General features: G+C 38.2%; 1 protein-coding gene across 7 annotated transcripts in view; it reads right to left on the bottom strand.

Annotated features, from left to right (window-relative positions):
• The window catches only part of SIPA1L2 (signal induced proliferation associated 1 like 2), an 83057-nt gene that overhangs the window by 37874 nt on the left and 22614 nt on the right, over positions 1-22569 (bottom strand). For 5 of the 7 annotated variants that reach the window (XM_082214967.1, XM_082214961.1, XM_082214962.1 and 2 more), the window contains exons 2-7: positions 19917-21608; positions 14275-14408; positions 10365-10553; positions 8004-8178; positions 7062-7165; positions 3463-3540 (exon numbers count right to left, since the gene is read on the bottom strand). In XM_082214967.1, the coding sequence (XP_082071093.1) occupies positions 3463-3540; positions 7062-7165; positions 8004-8178; positions 10365-10553; positions 14275-14408; positions 19917-21375 (2139 nt within the window). In that variant the 5' untranslated portion in view covers positions 21376-21608. The remainder of the gene's footprint in view (positions 1-3462; positions 3541-7061; positions 7166-8003; positions 8179-10364; positions 10554-14274; positions 14409-19916; positions 21609-22569) is intronic. The other 2 variants (XM_082214965.1, XM_082214966.1) reach the window with 1 other exon arrangement.

The following is a 22569-nucleotide window of genomic DNA, read 5'->3' as shown; positions in this document are numbered from 1 at the left end:
GTTGAAGTGGTTCAACACAGCTTTTGCCTTTTATTTCCAGCTGCAACTTTCCACACTATTACAGTAACCTCCCAGACTTTTGGAAAACAGCTTTTTGGGTAGTGTGTCTGCAGCAGAGTCTGTGAAAGAAAGGGGTCCTTTGGATATTGCCCCAAACATGTACATGCATACATTCATATTACAGCTAAAGATGATATTTTGGAGTAACATATCTTAAGTAACATAACCTAATATCAATTTAAATAACTTGTAACCATGTAACAAGTATGTAATTAAAACATCAACATTTTCTATAATTATTTGGAAAGCCGAAAAGGTGTTGGAAATGTTACAATCCAGGAGCTCCACAAACACATACCGATGTTCACATGCAGTTTTCTGGTGAATTTTTACTTCAGTAGTCCACAATAGTAAACCAGAAGCTATTTCAGCTTCTCTTGGTTAGCTTAAAAGCAGAGCTGTCAGTGAAAGGAAATACTGAAGCAACACAAAGTCTCTGTTACGTCCATCTACCAGAAAGTTTCGATCTCAGAGCTTTTGGGAATGCTGCAATAGCTTTTTGTTTACTGTATTAATTTGGGATGTCCAGGATTAAGCTGGTAGAAAATTGGAGATATGACCTCTGCTGTATTCTGAGCTGTTTTAATTGAATTTTATTTAGAAAACATTACCTATTACTGGCTTTTGAAATGATGTAGATGACAGACATATGTGAATAAAAATCACAACTGTGGGTATGCATCTGGTGCACACTAAGTTATGGTATAGGGTACAACCCAACTCTATTAAAATCAATGAAAGTTTTGCCATACCATTATAAGCCAGTAGCTGCAATCCATTTTACAGCTACAGACACTAATTTCTGTGTGTTTTTAGTGGGGCATAAATATTTGGATCTACAGGTGGACTAAAGTAATTGGACTGGATTGAACTAATCTGTTGCACTAGCAGAAGCCAATGCAACAAGTCCTAAGAGATCAACAGGACTTGCCCCCCTCACCTTCACACCAATGCCCTCCCCATATCTGATTGGGAGGGTCAGGAGAGCCCCCAGAACAGGGTGCAGAGGGAGGAGTTCATTTTGCCTGGCAAGCAAAAGTAACTGTGCCGATGGAATGATCTCCTTGGGGCAATGCTGAATTCCCCCCAAAGGCTCTATGGAAGTGAGTTTTATCACTGCTAACACATCACCAAAATAGAAGTTCATGTACTGATCAGATATAGTTTCCCATATATTCAAATTATTCTAAAGTTGCAGAAAGTGACAATAATACCTTTGATTTCAGATTCATCTGTTAACAGTAACAGAGTAAAAATCAGGAAACAGAAGTAAGAAGTAAATATTCCAGGGGTAGCCAACATGGTGACCTCCAGATGATTTGGATTACAACTCCCATCAGCCTTGATCATTAGCCATGCTGGCTAAGACTGAAAGAAGTTGCACCACATTGGCTATGCCTGCAGGAAAGTGCACAAACAGAATGAACATTTTGCTTACTCCAGTATGTGTGAGGAAAGGCATGTAAAAGCTAGTTGAGTGGAGGACAGATTTTTTCCAGAGGATCTCTAGAAGGCCCACTTATGGGCTGCAAATGTTCCCGAGTTTGGATGACATGCTAAGCCAAAAAATAACTAAGCTCGGCACAGTGCAGCAGCAAAACAAACTAGACAGGAGCAAAATGGACAATTTCCTTTTTGGGATCCGGCATATTTGCCTCAAGTCATGACTTGGCTTAGATATTAAGTGCTAATTGGGTTGAATAATAAATAACAGACATTTGCAATATAAACCTTTCTAAACTATTTTAAAGGGCATCAATAGTTCCTGAAAGGAATTTGAGTCTTGTCACCAACATGCATAAGCATATTCATTAACATAATTGGATTAACCTAACCATATAAAACAAATTGGAACTCATTCATTCTTTAAAATGTTAGCAAATAGGGTGAGATTTCTGAGGTACAACTAATATTTCAGTTAACATAGCAGACAACCATTATAATCAGTACCATAAAGGTCTGTACAACATCATAAAAAAAAGTAATAGAACCATATAATTATAAATGGGGAATTGAAATGCAAGGAACAAGCAAGGAGAGTTATATAGATGATATTGATATGTAATACATTGATCTCGGTAGGATTGTATAAATGGAATGCAAATTGAATGGAGAAAAAGGTATGAAAAAAAGAGAGACACTGTTCTGAAAACTGAAAAAAATGGTATGTAACTATTATACAGAGCTTGTTTTCATATCTCTAAGTTCTTTCCCCCTTTCTCTCCTTATTTGTTCAACTGCCCTTCCAACACACTCTTAACAATGATACAATTCAATTGGAATTTTAAATATAGTACATAGGTCAAGTGGGATTATTTTCAGGAAGTAACACAATATTGACAATAAGACCCTAATAACAGTTTTCACCTTAGTTCTAACACAATATTAACTTGTAAGTAAGGTCCACTGATAATAGTATTTTTTTTTTAAAGAAATGTAATCACAACCTTAATTGGTGTGATAAATCTAAATATGAATCCAGTAAAATTTCAGCATTAATGAACTTAATTTTAATATGAAATAGTATCAAGTTACGAGAATGTTAGAAAAGAAATATCTACCACCTTTTAAAAATAATGTATTAGTTCTGATCTGACCTTAATTATAGACCTTCAATTTACTTTACTGGCTCTGTTTTTCCTAACGTGCTAATCAAATGTGATTTTAAGTTTTCCAGATAATCTGAAATGGGATGCACCACCTAATCTGTCCCTTTAGCATACTTTTATTCATCTCTAAGCTTCCCAAGCTAAATTGACCATTATCGGACAGCTAAAGCCACAGCAATCTATTTCTGTAAGCCTTAATTGCTTGCTCAAGCTAAAGCAACAAAGCTATCCTGTCATATTACATAAAGCATCTTTCTTCATTCAATTTAATGGGGGGGGGGATGAAAAGACATCACAAGAAACCTTCAAGCTTATTTTAATTTAGTAATAAAATAAGTGGTTTCATAATAAGTTTGAATTATAATATGTTAATATTTACATATACAGAGATCACATATTTCAATCAGACCTGATTAAAACTAGGAAAATTCCAAACACTGAAGAAGCATTTAATCTTACATACCAAGACAGTAACTCGTTTTCATTTTATTATTATTATTATTATTATATCAGACAAGGAGATAACTTGACAACAGATTTGGATTAATCAGATCTGACCAAAGATAACAAAAGCAAATGGCAGAAGTGTGAGGAAATATTGCAAGGAAATGATCTGGAAAGGGTGTCTACAAGGGTAAAAGTTCAACAGGAGAAGCCTTTAACTGTGATGTGTAAGGAAAGCCAATACAAGGAGGTGGTACTGGCCACACCAGAGTGGGTAGCCCCCTCTGTTCTGATCAGAACACAGAGTGAAGACTCCCCACCCTATATTGCAGCCAAAGTGAAAAATTACCTGTGTGTTTGGATCTCCTGCTCGCTCTAAAACTAGAGGGATGTCCTGATCAGTGACCAAGCAGGGCGTAGTTATTTCCTAGAAAAAGCAACAGACAGTTCTGGTGTGGCCTATTTCTGGCTCACAGGTAATTGGATTTTATGAAATGCTCATTGGAGATAGTGCTCACAGTAGCTGGCTACATACCTTGGCCAGTGACCATACGAGGTATAATGGATATATAAACCTATTCACACCATAATTTCAGTGGGAGGCTAGACCTCTAGATCCCATTCAAATCTAAGATGGGAAGTTCCCACATGACTCAGATAAGTGGATGAAACGAGATAAGCCCTGTACACAAAGTAAAATTTCTATACCACAGGGCTGGTAAGACTGTTCCTTGAGGACAGCAGCAACTTTATCTGTGATGCTGATTCTTAGCTTCCTGTGTGTCTCAGAGGGAAAGGTTTGTTATTTTATGTGAATTGTTCCTAGCTTGTCAAGAATACTTCCACAGGTACATTCTACATTATATAGTTTAGCAAGGAGGTACCAACAGAAATAGAAAATAAACATTCATTAGCTATTTCTTCTACACATTAAGGCTGGCTAAATGTTGATTACTAGAGTGTGCTTATCACATTTTATTGAAAAGTGTTCATGCTGTGCAAATACCACTGGCATCCAGTATCATAAAAAATAATGTGGGGGGCCTTCAGATCTCAGTTGCCTGGTTTGTGCATAACGCTAAATCAAACTATGGTTTAGTGTGAACAAAGAAGTGTGCTTTGCTCCTGCAGCAACACTACCAATAGCTAAGCCATTGGTTAGCTAAGCTAAGCTTAGCCTTATGAACTAGAGCTCATGGTTCATCTCACTCCAAACAAACCACACCAAGAACAGTAAGCTGAGAACAAACTTTGGCTACACAAAGTTTGTTCTCAGCTTACTGTTCTTGGTTTGATTGGGGGGGCAAACCGTAAGCCCAAGTTTGCTAAGTCAAACCATGGTTTACCTCTTGGTAGTGAAACAGCAGGAAAGGAGCTAAGCAGCCACAATTTCCCCTATATGCACCAGCATAATGTTTTGTTCAAATTAAGCCATAGTTCGGCTTAGTGATACGTGCAAATGAGGCCAATATTACCTAAATATGGAAAACTTCCACATTATTTTATCCAAAGAAATCCATAGAACATACTATGATATTACTGCTAAATATACCAAGACTGTCCAAGGTACAAAGACTGATGAGTGTTTACTAAAACATTGTGGAAGGGTATGATTGTTACTGGGGAAATAATGGAATTAGGTTGGAAAATTTTGAGGATAAACCAAGAACAGGCTTTAGTTTGTCTACAGAGGAAGACACATTAGGGAATATTTAGGTAAAGATATAAGCAAAGGTAAGAAAACTGAAGAGTGAAATGAGTGGCTCAAGCAAACACAATAGTGAGGGTGACAAACGCCATACAATTCTGGAAGAAGTGGATCAAGGTAAAATGTTATTTCCTATGCTCACAGTTAAGGTAAAACCAAGACAAAGACTAACATTCAACATCAAGTAAGGGTTTAATGTATTGTCATTGCCTGCAATTAGGAACAAAAATATTTGAAATCAACATTGAGTATATCTTTTGTAGAAGTATTTTCTACAATAGTTAAACTTTGCAATTTAAACCCATCCACAGATAGATTACAGTTTCTCAAACATTTTGTTATTCCAGTGTATACTGTCTTTTGTGTCATATTGGAGGGAATAAAATATTTGCAAATAGATGCAGTAAGCTCCTTGTTCACAACTTTGATATGTTAACCTATCACTTTAATCACCTTGGGCATGTGCACTGGATCACAAATTAATTTTAAGTGTTTCTAAATTACATGGAAATTTAATTAACTTCATATGATAGATGGAACTTTTTCTGTATCATCATAAATGGTCAAAATGGTCCCAAAAACCATAGGTAGACCAAATATGGAAGATGTATAGTGGAAGGGACACAGCTCACTGGTAGAGCATTTGCTTTGTATGCAGAAGGTCCCAAGTTCCGTTCCTGGCATTTCTAGCTGTAGGGCTGGAAATGCCCCCTATCAGAAACCCTAGTTTCTGTTGCTGGTTAGTGTAGACAGTACTGAGGTAGATGTATTCTAAAGCCGCTTCCTATATGCCTTTCACGTATAATTTCTAGCTCCATTTTAAAAGGTGTTGCTACAATATTTTCTCATTAGATAGAACTGTGTAGTTCTATTAAAACTTTCTCTTTATCCAACTAAGGCTTCGTTCTATCCTCTGGGCACTTGCCTTGGGAATAGTTCCCATTGAAAACAATAGAAAGTACACCTGAGTTAAAACAGTACAAAACAAGCTATAAAGTTCTGATAGTTTGGTGAATTTGGTAAACAAGACAGCTGGTTACACCTACCCACTTCTAGGAAAGTGATTTGCCAATTATTATAAAACTATTTTAATTTTTATACATCTACGAAGCTATTCTTTTAGAACTCCAGAATTGCAAGTTCTGCCACATTCTCAACTTGCTCACTTTAGGCATAAATATAATATCATACAACCTAACTACTACAATTTTAGCTACTCTCCCAAAACAAATTCACCACAGATAAGGAAATAACTTTTATACATCTGTCAATAAGTCTGAAAATATGTTTGCAGAAATCCTTATTCTTTGTGCAGATATACAAGGAACTGTTGTTGCTTCTTTTATCTCTACACACACTGGTTTGCAGAATGTTACACTCTGAGCAGTAATCTCATTTGTGAATGGCTCTTTTATTCACACATTAAATTCGTAGAAGTGGGAATATATTATACATTTTAAAGTATCTATTTCTTTTAAATCCCATTTATAAAGCAAACTTATGCCAAAGGTATTATTTATATCAATTAGTACAGGCAAAGACAGGGTTAACCTTACAAAAACAAAAAAAGAAAATCATAATTCAATTCAAGCCAATGGCAAAAGTCCATTAACTTCAAATCATTCAAGACTGCAACCATTAGGATTCTACAAAACCTCTAATGCAAAGTCATTTTTAGCCATCCTTAATGCTGCAAGATATTCTAAACTAGAACAGAATGGTACATGTTCAAACATTAACTGTATTTGCTATATAATACTCTATTATCTATGCGCATAACAGACAAGCAGTATGTTAAGTTATTAGAATACCAAAACTTACACCATGAAAAATCAAATTACATATACCTGCATCTTTTAAATGCATATTATTAAAAATTAGGCTGGATTCAGTTTGTTTTGGTAGGAGAGGAAGTATTTAAGTTTCCAGAAGTATCTGTATCCCTGAATACTGGCAATTCAGTGAAATAATTTATTCTCTCTTTTTTAAAAATGGAAAGACCAGATAGAAAAAAAATTGTTAACAGCATAAACTTTTGGGTCAAAGCAGAAGTAAGAAACCTAAGCATAAGGAAAGAAACCTATTGCATAAGCAATATGCAATCCTCAAGTTAAAATAATAACAACAATAATTTTTACTGAGTATTCGTAACAAACATTTCAACAAAAAAAATACATTCTACAAACAACTTTTCAGACAAGAAATCATGCATGATTCCCTAAAGCTGACTTGACACATACCTGTTGCCTGTTACTGGGCATATATGGAAGCATAGTTGACACATGAAACATTATTTCGTAATCTTTGTAGGTAGTATAAAGGGAATGTGTTCCAGTTGAATCGGCTGAAATTAAAGTCCACAAGTGGGTCAATGAAGACAATGCAGAAATTCAAGTATAATATAAACATCTCTCCTCCCTACCACTGGGCCGCAAAAAAAAACCATCCAGCAAATATGACAGTTCCATATAAATTCCAAATAGTTTCAGAAGCCCTTTCCAAGCCGTATGTCCCTATTGTAATTTGGCATTCAACTATTTCCTGTGGCAAGTGAAAGTTGCATGCCATTCAATGGGTGCAGCACAACCACTAAGACGGAGCACGCAAAACACAGCCACTTACGTAACCCCTTGTTTTCCTAACCAAGGAAACCAGCTGCTGGGTCTGGTCTCCCTAGAGCAAGGATGAGGAACCCCAGGTCCAAAAGTGGCCCCTCCAGGCCCCTCTGTCTGGTCCTCATGCCTCTTTGGAATGCCTCTCTACCATTTCAGGCTACATCCCTCACTGGTCCTACTCCATGCCCTCATCTTTGCCTGTCTGTAGTATGTCCTTCAATTGTAATGATGCCTCCTGCTTGCCTGGATGGAGGATGGAGATGGGTGTCAGTGTGGGTGTGTCTGGACAGCTCTGCATGTTTGGAATGTAGTGTCAACTGCACAAAGATAAAACTCATCTGTTGCTATGACTCTGGCCCTAAGCATCAGCATGCAGGCCTGGAACACCATCTGGCCCCACTGTAGGGTGACTGTGCTCAGACTGGAAGGGAAGAAAGAAATGCAGTGTAGATGCTGTCTCTGTGATCTCTGTGTAATATGCATTTACAGAAGGAAAGCACTTTGGCATAACAGATTCTCTTATTTTTATACTTTTAGTGTTTATTACAATTTATTATTAAAACTTACTTTTATTGTCTAGCTGAGCTCGGTATTTATTGAAACCTTTCAGCCATACTCTCTGACCTAGGAGATCAAGGAATTCGTCAAAAGCCGGTCCTGCGGTCTCATTGTTATACATCTCCTCCTCAGTGCTTTGGCCTGCTTTGCAATACAGGATCCCAATCTTGTGCTGAAAACTCAGCTGTAATTAGGAAAAAACTAGTCAGAACAGAAAAAGTCTCTAAAACAGGGTCTGACAGATATATGTTGTAACCCTAGTAAGCATTTTTCAGTTTAGGATCGACATATTTGAACTTCCCCAGAACAGCAGCTAATGCCAATTCTGGCACACTAACTGAACTTCACTTCTTTACTTCTCCTTGTGATGGATAAATCATGCCTTCCCAAAGCCCCTGTGCAGTATTAATCATTGGATCATTTGCAGCTGAGTATCTTCATTCTCTCTAAGGTTTTCTTTTCTTTTCAGAGGCCAAAATACATGTTATACCTATTGAGATAATCTCTGAAGTGAAATGTGATTTTAGGGTTGCTTTGTATACTATAGTACTCTCTACATCATCTAGCAAAATGGGACACCTTATGTTGATCCCAGTGCAAATGCATTTGGGCTAATTTAAGATATTGCCTGCATAAGCAGGAACATCAGCTTCTGCTGCTCTGGGTGAATGAATTCCCCATTTGTCTTTCGTAAGTGGTTGTCTGTAAAGAATATGAAGTGTAAGCAGAAAGCACCATATATGGAAGATGTGAGTACTAAAAGCTCTGGAATATTCAACCCAAAAAGACCACACAAATTAGTTACTCTTGCATTAGGAAAAAAATACTGTTTTTTTCTAACTTAAATTTCAGATACCTGAAGTTCAATGGACTCTCCTCCTCTTTGCAATAATACCAGCCATTTTCTCTATTTTCCCAATTATGTGAAGGATTTTGGTGGAGGTGAAGTTTATACAAGTTCCCTTTTAGATTGTAACTACTGTTGACACAATCAGCCTGCTTATTTCTGACAATAATTGCAGATGAACTAAATCTATAATGTAAGTATGTATTGCCAATTGATTGTAACAAATAGTGATTATTTTCACCATAGCAATTGATTTGATCTCTTCTATTTTCAACTTTTTAAAAAACTTCTAGTAGTATCAAAATAGGATGAATCCAGTGTTCCTACATCCATTCTATTAGCATTTCCTCTTCCTATTTAAAATTAACCAAGTGATAGAAAGCAGCAGTCTTCCTGTACTGCTTTCAGATATCCAGCCACGCTCAAGGCTCATAATCACATACACTGAAAAATACTTATTTGGTCAAAATACATCCTCTGGCTACAGAATAAAAAATGTATGTCATTGAATCAATGAGGTGTGCTGTATAAAGAATATTGCTCTATGGAATGAGGAATCCAGGGGACAAATCCCAGCTCAAAAACCCCGGATTGGTTTATTATTTATTAATTTGTTTCAAAAAAATTATATATTGCTGATTGTAAGAAAAAGCCTCAAATGTTGGTTGACTGGTCCAAGGTCACCTTGGAGTCAAGACGTGAGAATAAAATGAGACATCCTCATATATGGTGTCCTGAACTCCTTGGAAGAAGCCAGATATTTACCTTATTCATCATATTTGTATAAGGCTGACTAAAATAATGCTCCTTTTTCTGAATCTATATATGCATTTCTATATAAAATGATCAATTATGCCTTTTATAATCTTGCAGAACAGTGTCTGCCTTATCAAACCAATTAATCTCACCATTATTCACTCTGAATTTAAAGTATATGTTCATTTCATTGCTCATGCAGTGTTAACTTGTTAAATAGTCCCAATTAGAATTTCAGCTGTTTGATCTATCATATATTCCACATAAAGTAAGAAGACTGCCACTGCGAATAAGGTGTGCTAATTATAATTAGGAAAGGAAAATCTGAAAAGGTGAAAGATTGGCAAACCAATGATTTTCCCTTTAATACAATGTGCAGCTTTCTAATATTGGGTGTTTACCAAAAATGGCTTACTAAACTGTATTTTACCTCCATGGAAAGTACAGCTATTTGTGCTTGTGATTAGTATGTGTAAATGTTCATTTTGTATATTTATTGTTTTATGTGAACCACTTTTATCTGAAGCAGTATATAAATAAGTCAACATGTAAAAAAACCAAAAAACCTACAAAATTATCTTACTGTAATATAAATACACAGAAAGTCCCCTTTTGTTAAAGTTCCTTAAAAATCTCCTTCACTTATCGTAAGTTAGCTGCATTTCCACAGACATGTCAGATCAAATTCAGCTGTATTTATGACAACAAAACACTGCAATAAGACAACTCACAGGCACGCAAGTTCAGGCAAGGCATGCAATACCTACCCCTTGTTCGTCAAGTTTAAGCAGCTGCTCAGAAACTTTGGGTGAGTTGGAAGCTTGCCGTAGGCACTGAATGCTCAGTTCTGGTATTACATATTCCAATACTTCTTTAAGAGGTAAACCGCGTGCTGTGCCATGTCTAGCAGTAGATGGAATAGCATCTTCTAAAATGGCTCCCCTCAACGTGGTAAGCTACAGCAAGAGTATAAGTCTTACTAAATGTTTATCATTGTAACACAATCTTCAACAAGGAAAAGGAAAATACAAACTCTATTAAGCTGTTACTGCCTGAACCTGCGTAGGGAGAAGTAGGACCATGCATGCTAGCCTTATCCCCAACCTTGCTACGCTGAATGGTAAGGTTTGACAAGGGATTAAGTGCATTTGACTGAACTTATATAGAACTGCACTATCAAGGATTGTGGAGAGCATTCTAAATGCATTCATCCGGCACATGGCGCTAGGTTGGGGAACCTACACTAGCTTGAGCAATAATGCTTGAACATGGCTACACTTATGCTTCATTGACTGTGGTGCCGGGCAACAGCAATTAGCAAAACTTCAAAATTCAACTAAAGACACACATTGAAAAGAATAAAATAAGCAGAAGGGTTAACAGTCAGAATCAGGTGTCTATTGAAACATGTTCACAAGCAGTATATTTTCAGCAATAGCACTTGGAGGTTAGCATGAAACCATCACTTTGGGCTCAGTTTCCAGCCCCCAAGAAGGTTTTATATAAACTTCATAAACTGCACCAGCAAACTATATGGCAAAATGCATCCTTTAATTCTGTGTATGCTAGCCAATGTAAGATCTGAGAAACTTTTTACAAAGATTTATCACAAATGTCATACACAGCCATTCCCATGATTAATTAACAAGAGAAGGAAAACTGAACTGAAAAACTACCTATAACTGAAATTAATGGTGGACAACCAGATTTTGGTATGTGTTTTGTTAAAGCTGCCTAAGAAAGTGCCTGAGGCTTAATTAGCATCCCTCCTACGACTTCAGATGCTATTGTTTTTTAAACCTTGAACATGCCATTATTTTACAACAAATTAGCCTACTGTGCTTTACATAGTTAGTACACTATAAAAAGAAATAGCTAGAACATCCAACAACACAAAATAAAATAGACATTTAAAGTATTTTGTTAAAGAGGAATTCTATGTCACATCCCCTTTCTCCCTTCCCCCTCTCAAAACATTATTCCTTTCCACTCTCTTCCCAAGCCTGCTTATACTTTTATAATCCTCTTCTGTCAAGCATCTGCAGCCATACTTATCTTCTACACTCTCAGGCTCACCATCTGTTTATTTTTGAAAAGTGTACCCATTTCCTTCATTCCTCAATAGGGAAAATGAATTTCTGACATAAGAACTGCAAGGCTCCAATATGTTTTGATTCTACAAGAGCCATCATATTCTATCTATAAGCACACCCACAAAATAATGTAAAACTACTGCAATCCTACACACACACACACACACACACACACACACAGGACTAAATCCCTTTGATTTAGTGGGACTTTATAACGGCATTTACCGATGTTTTTAGAGGTATCAGACAACTTGAAAATGAAAAACAGAATGACATAAAACCAATAGCAATTACAAAATTGAAAAGGCATTTGAACACAAATCGTAAGAGTACAGAAAGGCACAATAACGAGGTCAAACCCAGTGGAACACAGATTTGGAAACATGAATAGACTTTCCTCACAGGTGGCACTTCACAAAGGACTTCCCACTGTTAACCCCATGAACAGAACCAAGATAATAATGGAAATCAGGGTTACAGTACATAAAATAGGAAGAAAAAACAGAGATTGTGGGTGGGTAGGGTTGCTGGATTCTACTGGCAAGATCTCTCTCTCACACACATATATGTATGTGTGTTATGTTACTTCTTTCCCTAGAAAAATGTTTGTGTTTCATCTGTGTCATTCTGAACATTAACTTTCTCCAGAATTCTGTAAGAGACAGGTGCTGTATTAAAAGACTAGGGCATATTTGCCCAAATTAATCTCACTCTTTGCTGGCTATATTCAGATGCAATTACTCTCAAGCCCTGGAGCAGAGACACAGCAGCCCCCTTTCTCCTGCCAATTCCATAGATCACTCTGAAACCTGGGCACACAAGAACATGGCCTAATGTTGATCAGCTTGTGATGCAGGGAGAAGTTTTTTCATTGGTGGCACCAGAATTCTGGAATGCACTCCCTGCTGAAATCTATATTGGCATGTCACCAGATTTTGAAGATGGACCTGTTTACACAAACATTATCTTGATTTCTTTACCTGATTCTCTTGTTTTAATTGCTGTGCTGTTTTAATGTGATTGTTTTATTGCATATTTTAATTATGAAATATCTTTAATTATTCTGTACTTTATCAATGTTGTACAATTGGTTTTAAATTTTATAAACAACTTACAAACAACTTAGAAGTCATCAGGACCTTAAGCAGTATATCAATTAATAACAATAATTAAAGACTATATTTCTTACATGGGATATTATATTTCTTACAATCTAGACTGGGCAAAATAAGTTTACTCTCTATCAGAACAGAGTATCACCAGACTGTCAGGCAGCAAAAAGCATGTATCACTCACTCTTAGTAATAAACAGGGGTAATCACTCATAGCTCCCATCCATCTAGTGTGCTGAACCAAGATGTAGTATACATCTAATTTACACCAAACTGCTAAACAGGAAGGAAACAGATAATTATTTATGATTCTGTGGTTTTGTTTTAACCGCAGTGGCACTTTCTCCAGCCACTGCAGCTTATGGGAATTGCTGCCAGTAATTGTCTGTTTCTCCTTGCAAGTGCCTACATGTCCACATGCAGAAATAGAAATGGGATTCTGCCTTCTCAACAGAACTTCACTTTCTCCTCTTCTCTCATGCACCCCTCAAATCTGCTCTGGAGGATAGGGGACCCTCTGGAGCAGATTTCGTGAGGTATAAGGGGGAGAAGGGGAAGTTCAGTTGTGTGAGCAGAGCAGAAGTCAGCTCACATGATATCAATTCTTATATATGGAATGAAAGCTCTGTGAATTTATTATTTCTCTTTGAATATCTTTCAGTACTTTCTGGAACAGTGTGGAAATCAGGGGCATTGTCAAGGGGTGATCCACAGGGCCCAAGTGAGAGTATTTTGCACTAGTTCCCAGACTTCTGACCCTTTCCCCTTCTTCTAATTATTTTTTTTAAAGCAGACTTTGTTCACAGGTCAGCAGGGCAGGCTGCAGCACTAGTAAAAACTCTTGGGCACCTGCTATGTCCCAGGCTTTAGCATCATATTCCCATCTTTAAAATAGACTAATTTTCCTAAGTTATCTGCTTTGTATATCCAGTATTTTCCTGCACATCTGGTATTCTTTTAATCTGGGGTTGCCAGGTGTTATGTGTGGATGGCACTGAGTTTTTAAAATGACATGTAAGCATATGTGTGTGTGTGAAACAGAGATTAGTTGTTGTTGTTTGAGCACATAAGTCCCAAGGTATGGTCTGGCCATTAATTTGCTGAAACTAAGCTGGTTAGTGCCTCAGTGGAAAATTGCTTGGAAACCACATTTATGCTACCTTGGGCTCTATTACTGAAGGAAGGCAGAACAGGAGAAAAAATACAAGCAAACACCTGCTCTTACCAATAGATTACAGATAGGACAGAGGGCATAATACAATATACATTGCCCAGAAAATCCTCATGGTACCCCCATAGCTCAGAATAAGCCCTGTCAGCAACCCCAGCATTTATTTCCCCCGTCTGAAAGTCTATTTAAATTTGCTTCTATGCATATAAATAAGCATATGTTAATTTTATTCAAATTTGTGTCATAGGACTGTGTCCCAAGTCCTTTAACTACCTATCAACACACCTGGCAGAAACCCTACCTCACTTGTTCTGAACACTACACGGTAGTTGAACTGTGAACCTTCTTTCTCTTTTGCATCTTCAAACTTCTCCCTTCTGATGCTGACTGCTACTGGTCCTAAATTTTCATCTGTTCCAAAGTAGTTTTGATGCTCTGTTGTACATAAAGAGGAGAAGACAATAATGAAATATTAGACTGACAAATTCCTGTTCGTTTGTCAGATAAATGTTACTGGTTGAGATTGGAAAGTCCCTCAGACCTATTTGTTTACACTTTTATTATGTCTTATGTGCAGGCAGGATAACGAACCTAAAAGCATAATAAGTGTATTGCAAGTTAGGACATCTGTTCAGCATAGATCTGTATTGTAGCTGAAAACTGTCAGCCATTTTAAAAAATGCAAATAACTAAAATATTTTTTCATACATATTAGTTTATGACCCATTCTGCAGCATATGGGATGCCAGAGCAATACTTTGTTAGAAATTAATCTTGTATATTTTGGCACACATGAAATCATGGCAATCCACAGATCAGGTTCTCTTAAAACAAGATTTCCCCACCTTCCAAATGAGGCAACTGTAATTTCAACTATATTAGAAGTAAATTAACTCTCTTTTGCAGGAAAACTCACATTTCTAAATGCACACACAAAGTATAATCCAACCTAAGTTAAGCATATTTAAACCCTATTGATTTAAGGTGGGGGGTAGGGAACTTCCAAACTGTGTGCCAAACTATAATTAGGATTAATAATTAAAATTTCCCCATCTGGCCCACTAGCTCCTGACAGTTCCTTTGCTCGAGCAAGGCATGCTCCCAATCATCTAGCATGTGATGGTAAGGAGGAGTGTGCCTTGCTCAAAGAGGAAGAAGCAGTTTCCATCCAATGAAAGCCAACTCTCCCTACCAGCACTGCTCTTTGAAGCTGCCCCATGTTGTTCCTTTCCACCTCACACAGCAGAGAGGCTTGCAAAGCAGAGAGCTGGCAACACTGCTTGCACTGTAGTTCCCAAGCTTGGGAACACCAAGCAAGGGATTCGGACAGGTAGGTGGGACAGTCCTCCCATCAGTCTTCTGATGTCATAATACTGACATGTGATTGGCAGGTGAGTTGCCCTGATGGATCATGCCCATGGCCCATCTAGTCCAGCAGCTTGTTCTCACAGTGGCCAACGAAGTACCCATTGATAGCCTGAAAACAAGAGCTGAGCACAACAGAACTCTGCCCTGCCCCCTGCGGTTTCCAGCAACTGGTATTCAGAAGCATACTGCATATGGCCGTGGATGCAGAGTAAGGAAGAAAATCAAGCACATCATTAATATCCTCATTGAAGTCAGTGGTATTTAAATGTCCTTAACTCTGGCTGGATTGTGTTTGCAATATTTGTTTAGAAAGGAATCCAAACTTCCCTTCTTCCCCAGCAGCAGAAGTTTGGTGCGGTGGGGCAACCTGGAGCTGGGGAAGAGCTTAGAGCCAATGCCCCACTCAGACATTTAGAGGACAAAAAGGGAGAGCACCACAACAGCAGAATGATGCTGGTGTCTCTCTCCAGGCACTGGCCATTGGGAGGATGACAAAGCTGGTGAAGGGACACTTCTGCCCAGTCCTATCCACCCACCCCCATCTGATGCAAAGTGGGGGTTTGATTGCTCTGCCAGATTCTTTAAAATATTCCGTGTCAATAGACATTTTATTGCTATCCAATGTTCCTTTGATATTGATATTTTTAGACGCAAGTGTTTTAGTAACTAAGTTGTTATTCAGCACCCTACGGCACTTGAAAGACTAAAAAATGTATTATGGCATAAGCTTTTGTGGACTATAGTCTTCTTCATCAGATGCACAAAGTGTTTCCCTGAGTTGCAGGTAAATATACAACTCAGCAAAACGCCTCACAAATTTGATGAAGGGGACTGTCTGTTTTTCTTGAATAGAAGTCCAACAAGTCATACATGCACCTTGCCTTTAAAACTGAGACAGTGCCAAGAACTGTACAGTGGTACCTCGGGTTAAGTTCTTAATTCGTTCTGGAGGTCCGTTCTTAACCTGAAACTGTTCTTAACCTGAAGCACCACTTTAGCTAATGGGGTCTCCCGCTGCTGCCAGAGCACAATTTCTGTTCTCATCCTGAAGCAAAGTTCTTAACCCGAGATACTATTTATGGGTTAGCAGAGTCTGTAACCTGAAGCCTATGTAATCTGAAGCGTATGTAATCTGAGGTACCACTGTACTGATATGGCATTCAAAGGAGAAAGAAGTGAAACATCCCACTGGACTATGGCAAGCCCCTTGCATCAACCTTCATAGCTCTTTGAAACCTTTGGCTTAGTTCTCTACACACAGGGCTCTTTACAACTCATATTTATCATCATAGTAATGCCATTAATAAGGTGAACCTGAGTAGCATCTAGCCTTCTGGCTAAACAAAATTATTATTTGCATCTTCCAAGCCTCCACAAAATATGGTCAAAACCTATGCGCATTCAAAACTAGCTAACATCCTTTTAAGTTTGATGAGAAGGGTAAGAGATGTCGAGTTCTATTCCTTCCTGCAACCTATTTTTCCTACTCTGATTGAATGACTGAGGGAGGACACAGACTTTTGGGTGAGACAGAACAAGGGATGCAAATCCTCCCACTCCCTCAAACCCTACATGTTAAGGAGAAGTGCAGGCGGAATGGGAGCTCCACATTGCCTAGAGCCTCCTAAAATAGATTCCTGGGAAAGGACTAAAGAGAAGGGGAGAAGAAGCTGTTCAGAGGAAGAGGGTTGACTATTGCTTCCCCTATTAGATTCCTCATGGCAGAAGTTGGGATACCTACTGTCTGCAGGTTTTGCCCACTTTATTTTTTTCTTACACAAAGTGAATAGCTGCTATTCACTTATATGGAAGTAAGAGATGACATACATGGATGAGCACAATTCTTAAGAGGATAGTTAAACTGACAGTGCAGTAAATGTCATTGTGACTATTTTCATAGGCTAGTCAAATGTGATTTAAACATTTTCATAACTGACAAGTCTATATACATAGTTTCTATTAAGATAGTAGGTTTTAGTTTACACAGATTATTTAAGTCGCAATGGATGTAATATAAAGAATTTCCACATTTTTGGAAGGTGGACAGACAGAATTTTCTTTTTGCCAAATATGACTATTTATACACATGCAAGTCCCCAAATCAAGCAATTATTTGTTTAATAACATGCCTCTTTTAAAAAGTGATAAAAATAATCTGAATATATTATCCTTCTAGCTTTGCCTTCACTTTCAGTAGGAGTGGGAAATTTCATTCCCATTTCTTCTTTGAACTTACCGGTGCTTCAAGAGTATTCACAGAACCTTACTTTTCCATTTTTAGAATTTTAAATGTTTTCCTCTCCTTTATATTTTTATATTTTCTAATTTGAATTGTTGCTTTTAGCTTATGATTGCACATTTTAATTAAGGATTTTATTTTGAAATTTTGTGAGCTGTCATGGAAATCTACTTGAAGCATGGGGCAAAGATGGCTAAAACTAATAAAAATTATTTACTAGTTACTTTACAGTCTTGCTTGAGTACCTTTCTCAAACTTGTCCTCCTTTGATGAGTCCTAACTGATATATCATTTTCTGGTGCATTCCTTTTGTCCTTCCGAGTTCACACAGCTCAAATTCTCTTAGGCTGTGAGTAAATGCCATTGAGCTCAATGGGACTTACTTCTAGAAAACATTAAATAATCCTGCTGTTATTCCTTCAGCTATTTCCAAACCCTCCTGTGCTTTTAGTGTACTGTCTACCTGGCTGTACTACCTCCCTTTCTGAGCTGATGGAGGTAATCTTGGCTGTGGTGTTGGAGAACCCTTTTACAGCCGTGTTGGAAGACTTCAACATCCATGCTGAGACTGTCTCCAATGGGCTGGCTTGGGCCTTCAAGGTTCAAAAGAGCTTCAGTTTTCTGTGAGAGGCTTATAGCATTGTATAAGCCTCTCTCCAGAGCACCCCAGAAGGTTTCAATCTCCCATGGGGTTTCTGTCTACATTCTGTTGTCCATCACATAGGAAGAAGGATTACCGGTATGTTCTTAATGTATTTCACCTAACACCACATACCTTGAATAAGAATCAACATTAGAAGTTATTTCATAGTCCATACGTACCATACAAACATTCAATAATAAATAAAAATATCTGCTTCCACTTAAAGCTAAGTAGAGGCAGGTATTTATTATATACCTAAATTTTATCACACTTTGTTTTAAAACCCAGATTTTGTCCAATTCTCAAAGCAGCAGCCCGTTAACACATATTTTAGACAATTACAATTCTGCATTGCAGCTTTCGTAAATATGAAACTGGTAAGAATGGCCCCTAAACTTTGAGCAAATAGTTTGAGTATTTTTATAAATATCCTCAGAAACAAAGAAACAGCATGTGTATGCACATGCACAACATACTACTGAATGACTCTTAAAAACAAGAATACACTCAGGGGAATACACTCATTGTACCAAAACTAGATGGAAGATGGTCAAATGCACTGAACGCTTTATACCAAATATGGTTTAATGCTTTTTTTACCCAAAAGCAATTCCTCCAAGGGCCACATGCCAGTGGTTGACATGGCCAATGCATGTCAATGTGCACACACGTTCCTAGAAAAACACTACACATAAAGCACACTCAGACCCTCCCTGCCCCCCCACACCCATTCCTTAGATATGTGGGCACACAGCCCACAAACATGCTCACACACAAAATACACAGGGACAGATATGCACGTGCACACATTTTAACCCTCTCCATTCCAATGCTGGGGTAGGTGGAAATGTTGCCATTTAAGAGCAAGCACCAGACTCTTTCTCTGATCTGAGTGTTCTGCTGCTTAGCACCAAGACTGAAGATAAAATCTCCCTCCCTGCCCTTTAGAAAAGATCTTTAGAGAAGAGTTAGTTCTTTAAAGAGCAGATAGAGCTCTATCTCCTGATCAGATTGAGAGATAAAATTGGAGGTGCTGGCACTACTTCCTGTGCCTTTGGTGGCCAGATCCAGACCATGGGTTAACCACACTTTATGCACTTTATAAAGTTAAAATGCATCATTTTGAGTATTTTTAAACGTATCTGTAGCAATATTAAACCCTTGTTTGCACTAAGTATAGAGTTTAAAACTCATCACATCACCCTCACATGTATTAGGCACTTATGAAATTAGCTGGTTTATTTGTATAAAATGCTAGTTAGAGAATAAGAGCATATCACTTATGGCATTTTGATGGAAGACAGTTTTTTGTACTTGTAAACAATGATGCTGCAACCTCTGACAGTGTGATACTCTCCTAAAGAATATTTCTCACAGTCCTAACTCCTTTAATCTTGTCGTTCAGAATAGGAGACCAGATTATGGTTTTCATTAAAGATGTCAAAGCATATGTAAGAACATGACACCAAAGTCAGAGAAACACAACCCCAATAGTAAATCATTAATACTAAATAAGTAGGTTGGGGCTTTCAATACTTTAAGGAGGGCCATAATGATGCCCTCTAAGACACATATTAAAAAAGCAGAGCTTCGTTTTACATTAGATATTTTCACATCTCACAACACTACCCACAAGTTCAGCAAATGTTCTGAAACCTTTGGGAGCAAGAGATTCCAGAAAAAAATTGCTTACCTTTTCCATAGAAAAACTTTCTATAGTAATATGCACCAAGATCAATGTGCTCGATGATATAACGTTTCACTTTCTCCCTGTGGATTGGTTGATTCTCCCTGGGTACTTCCAGCACCGAAACACCGGCATTCGTGCAATGTGAACTTAGCGAAGACTCAAAAGAACAACTATCTCCTGCACAAAAAGAGGCTGAGTTTGCCCTAGAGAGTGCAATCCGCCTATCACCTTCCCCACCAGTTTCATTCCTGAAATAAGGACAGTTCAGTACTAGGTCATTACTTTTCCCATCACCTTCATCAGCATCTAAGTTCTCTTTTGAATTGAGATCCTCTTTACTCCCCATAGGAGATTCACAGCTTCCAAGCTGTCCGGCTACTGTTGAAGTTTGTGATGCAGCAGATGCCCCAGTGGTTATATTTTTTCTTTTCCCCACATTAATTCTGGTAACCATTGCTTCATTAATGTTAAACAGAATGCTCTGGACATCATAATGTGCAAAACACTTCTGACAATTCCAAGGATGAACATTTTTATCAAGTCTATTTTCTTCTAGTTCAGATGAGAATTTAAGAGTTTCATGTTCACTTTTAGCAGTCCGCAATTTTCTAAAGAGTGACGTTTCTACAGATTCTGACTTCAATCTCCATTTGAAAGATTTGTCCCGGTCTCTGCCAATTAGCAGGGCACTATCCATGTAGTCAAGTCCAGAAATTCTTACAAATTCTCCTCTGGATATCTGTGCTGCAGCATGGAGACTTGGAGAAATTGTGGGATCGCAGTGAAAAAATTCAGGAAATCCAAATGGCATGTGTGTTTTATGCTCAAAGTTTTCCACCCTGTAGCCTCGAAGCATTGCAAAAAAATTCTCACCAGATAAACCTTGTCTGTCAATTGATGAAGTGCTTCCATATTCCCTATGGAGAGATGCTCCTGTATTTGGATTAACAGCATTCTGGTCTAGTACATCCTCTGTGTCAATGTCACTGATTGTAACATCACTGTTGCTTCTTTGTCTTATAGGGTGAAGCCCTCTGTGTGGTGAATGGAGAAAAATGTCTCCTAATGCATACTTTGCCTCTGCAAATTCTATATCAAGGGGTTCTTTTTGCTGCCCCTCATTCTGGTCACCATTTGCTGACCCAGCACCGTCATAACTAACTTGAGGTCTACTTTCCCATGTAGCTTTGCTTAATTCCTTGGTACAATCTTTCTTAGGAGGCCATTCAGATACTCTGGCTCGGACACCCATCTTAGGCATAGCTGGGGTACCATTGGCTGGGTTGCTGCTTTCACCTTTGTTGGTTGCACTTAAAGAAGAAGGGGGGCCCATATTACCATTTAGAGCCTTAAATTTTCTTGCAAAATAGTCATCAGACTGCATAATTCTTGCTGATTCCTTAAACTTTAAGGAAGTTCTGCTGGATTTGTGTTTTTCTTCCTGTGATGTGTGATCACTCATATCCAAGCAATGAGAAGGGAATGCAAAGCCTTATCTTCAAGAGCAGTGCTGTTGGCCTGACATTTCCATTATTTATGAAGTGAGGTAAGAAAGAGTTACAGTGTCTGTGTGTATCAAAAGATCTTTCAGGTTGCCATTCCAGAAGGTAGTTCAGTAGGACTCATTTCTGGGTCTGCATTTTATAACTTCGGATCAAGATCAAGTTGATAGCAATTCACTTTTACTCCACATACCTGTCAACCAAAAGGGAAGAAGAAATCAATTAACACATAGTTTATTCGAAATGTAGAGCCTTACTCTAAAACACCACCAGCATCAGAACCATCTCCTATACATAATAAATTAATTTAAACAAAGAAGAAATCCATTTGGACTGATTTCAAACGTCCCAATATGACACATTCAAAATTATATAAAGGTATAGACAATTACCTTCCATATTAGGGTACCACAATATTGGCCCTTCTAGCTGTGACAAGCTGCCATCTCATGGGATTAGTAGCCCTGAGACAACTTTGTATATTCAGCTATTTGTAGTTCAAAATGCAGAGAGCCCTGCAATAATCTTTTAGTAGTAGCATAAGGGTGGGATACAACAGAACAAACTTTAAAGAAATATCCAATCACTTATATTTCACACAAACAGGTTTGCACGACATACTAAACCAAACTGTAATGGGTGTGGGGTTGCTCGTGCGTAAGTTGCCGCCTCTCCTGGCTATGTTGCCTTGTTAAACCTTTCTGTCTGGACAGCCCTTCAATACGTGGCTGCCTCAGTCGCTAGCAGAATCCGTCAGTGGGTGTTTCTTAAACCTCTTCCAACATAAAAGTTGTTTGACTCCCAGTCTCCTCCTACTCTCTCTGCGTGGAAGTCTTCTGTGCAGGGAGGGCACGGGTAGCGGAGGACCCGTGCTCTCCCTGCTGGTGTCCAGTGAAGAGTCCTGGAGCCCTCTCGCTGATTCCCCCATCTGCCCCCCTTTATCCCTGGTGTAACGTTGATTTGCTTCCCCCTCTGCTGAACTGCCTCTCCCCCTGCTTGGCCCTTCTCCAGCATCATTTGAGAGCCTTCCCTCCGCCTCAGTCTCCGATGTCAGTTCCCTGACACAAACCTTGGCTTAACACGACTGCTCAAGCTACAGTATGTGACTAGTGACAAGAGAGCTTAACTATGATTTTCCAAATACTGTAAAGAAG

This window comes from Podarcis vaucheri, assembly GCF_965113315.1.
Source record: "Podarcis vaucheri genome assembly, chromosome: 3".
Taxonomy (NCBI): domain Eukaryota; kingdom Metazoa; phylum Chordata; class Lepidosauria; order Squamata; family Lacertidae; genus Podarcis; species Podarcis vaucheri.
Note: the sequence above shows the minus strand (reverse complement) of the source record. Positions and strands in the feature narration are given on the sequence as shown.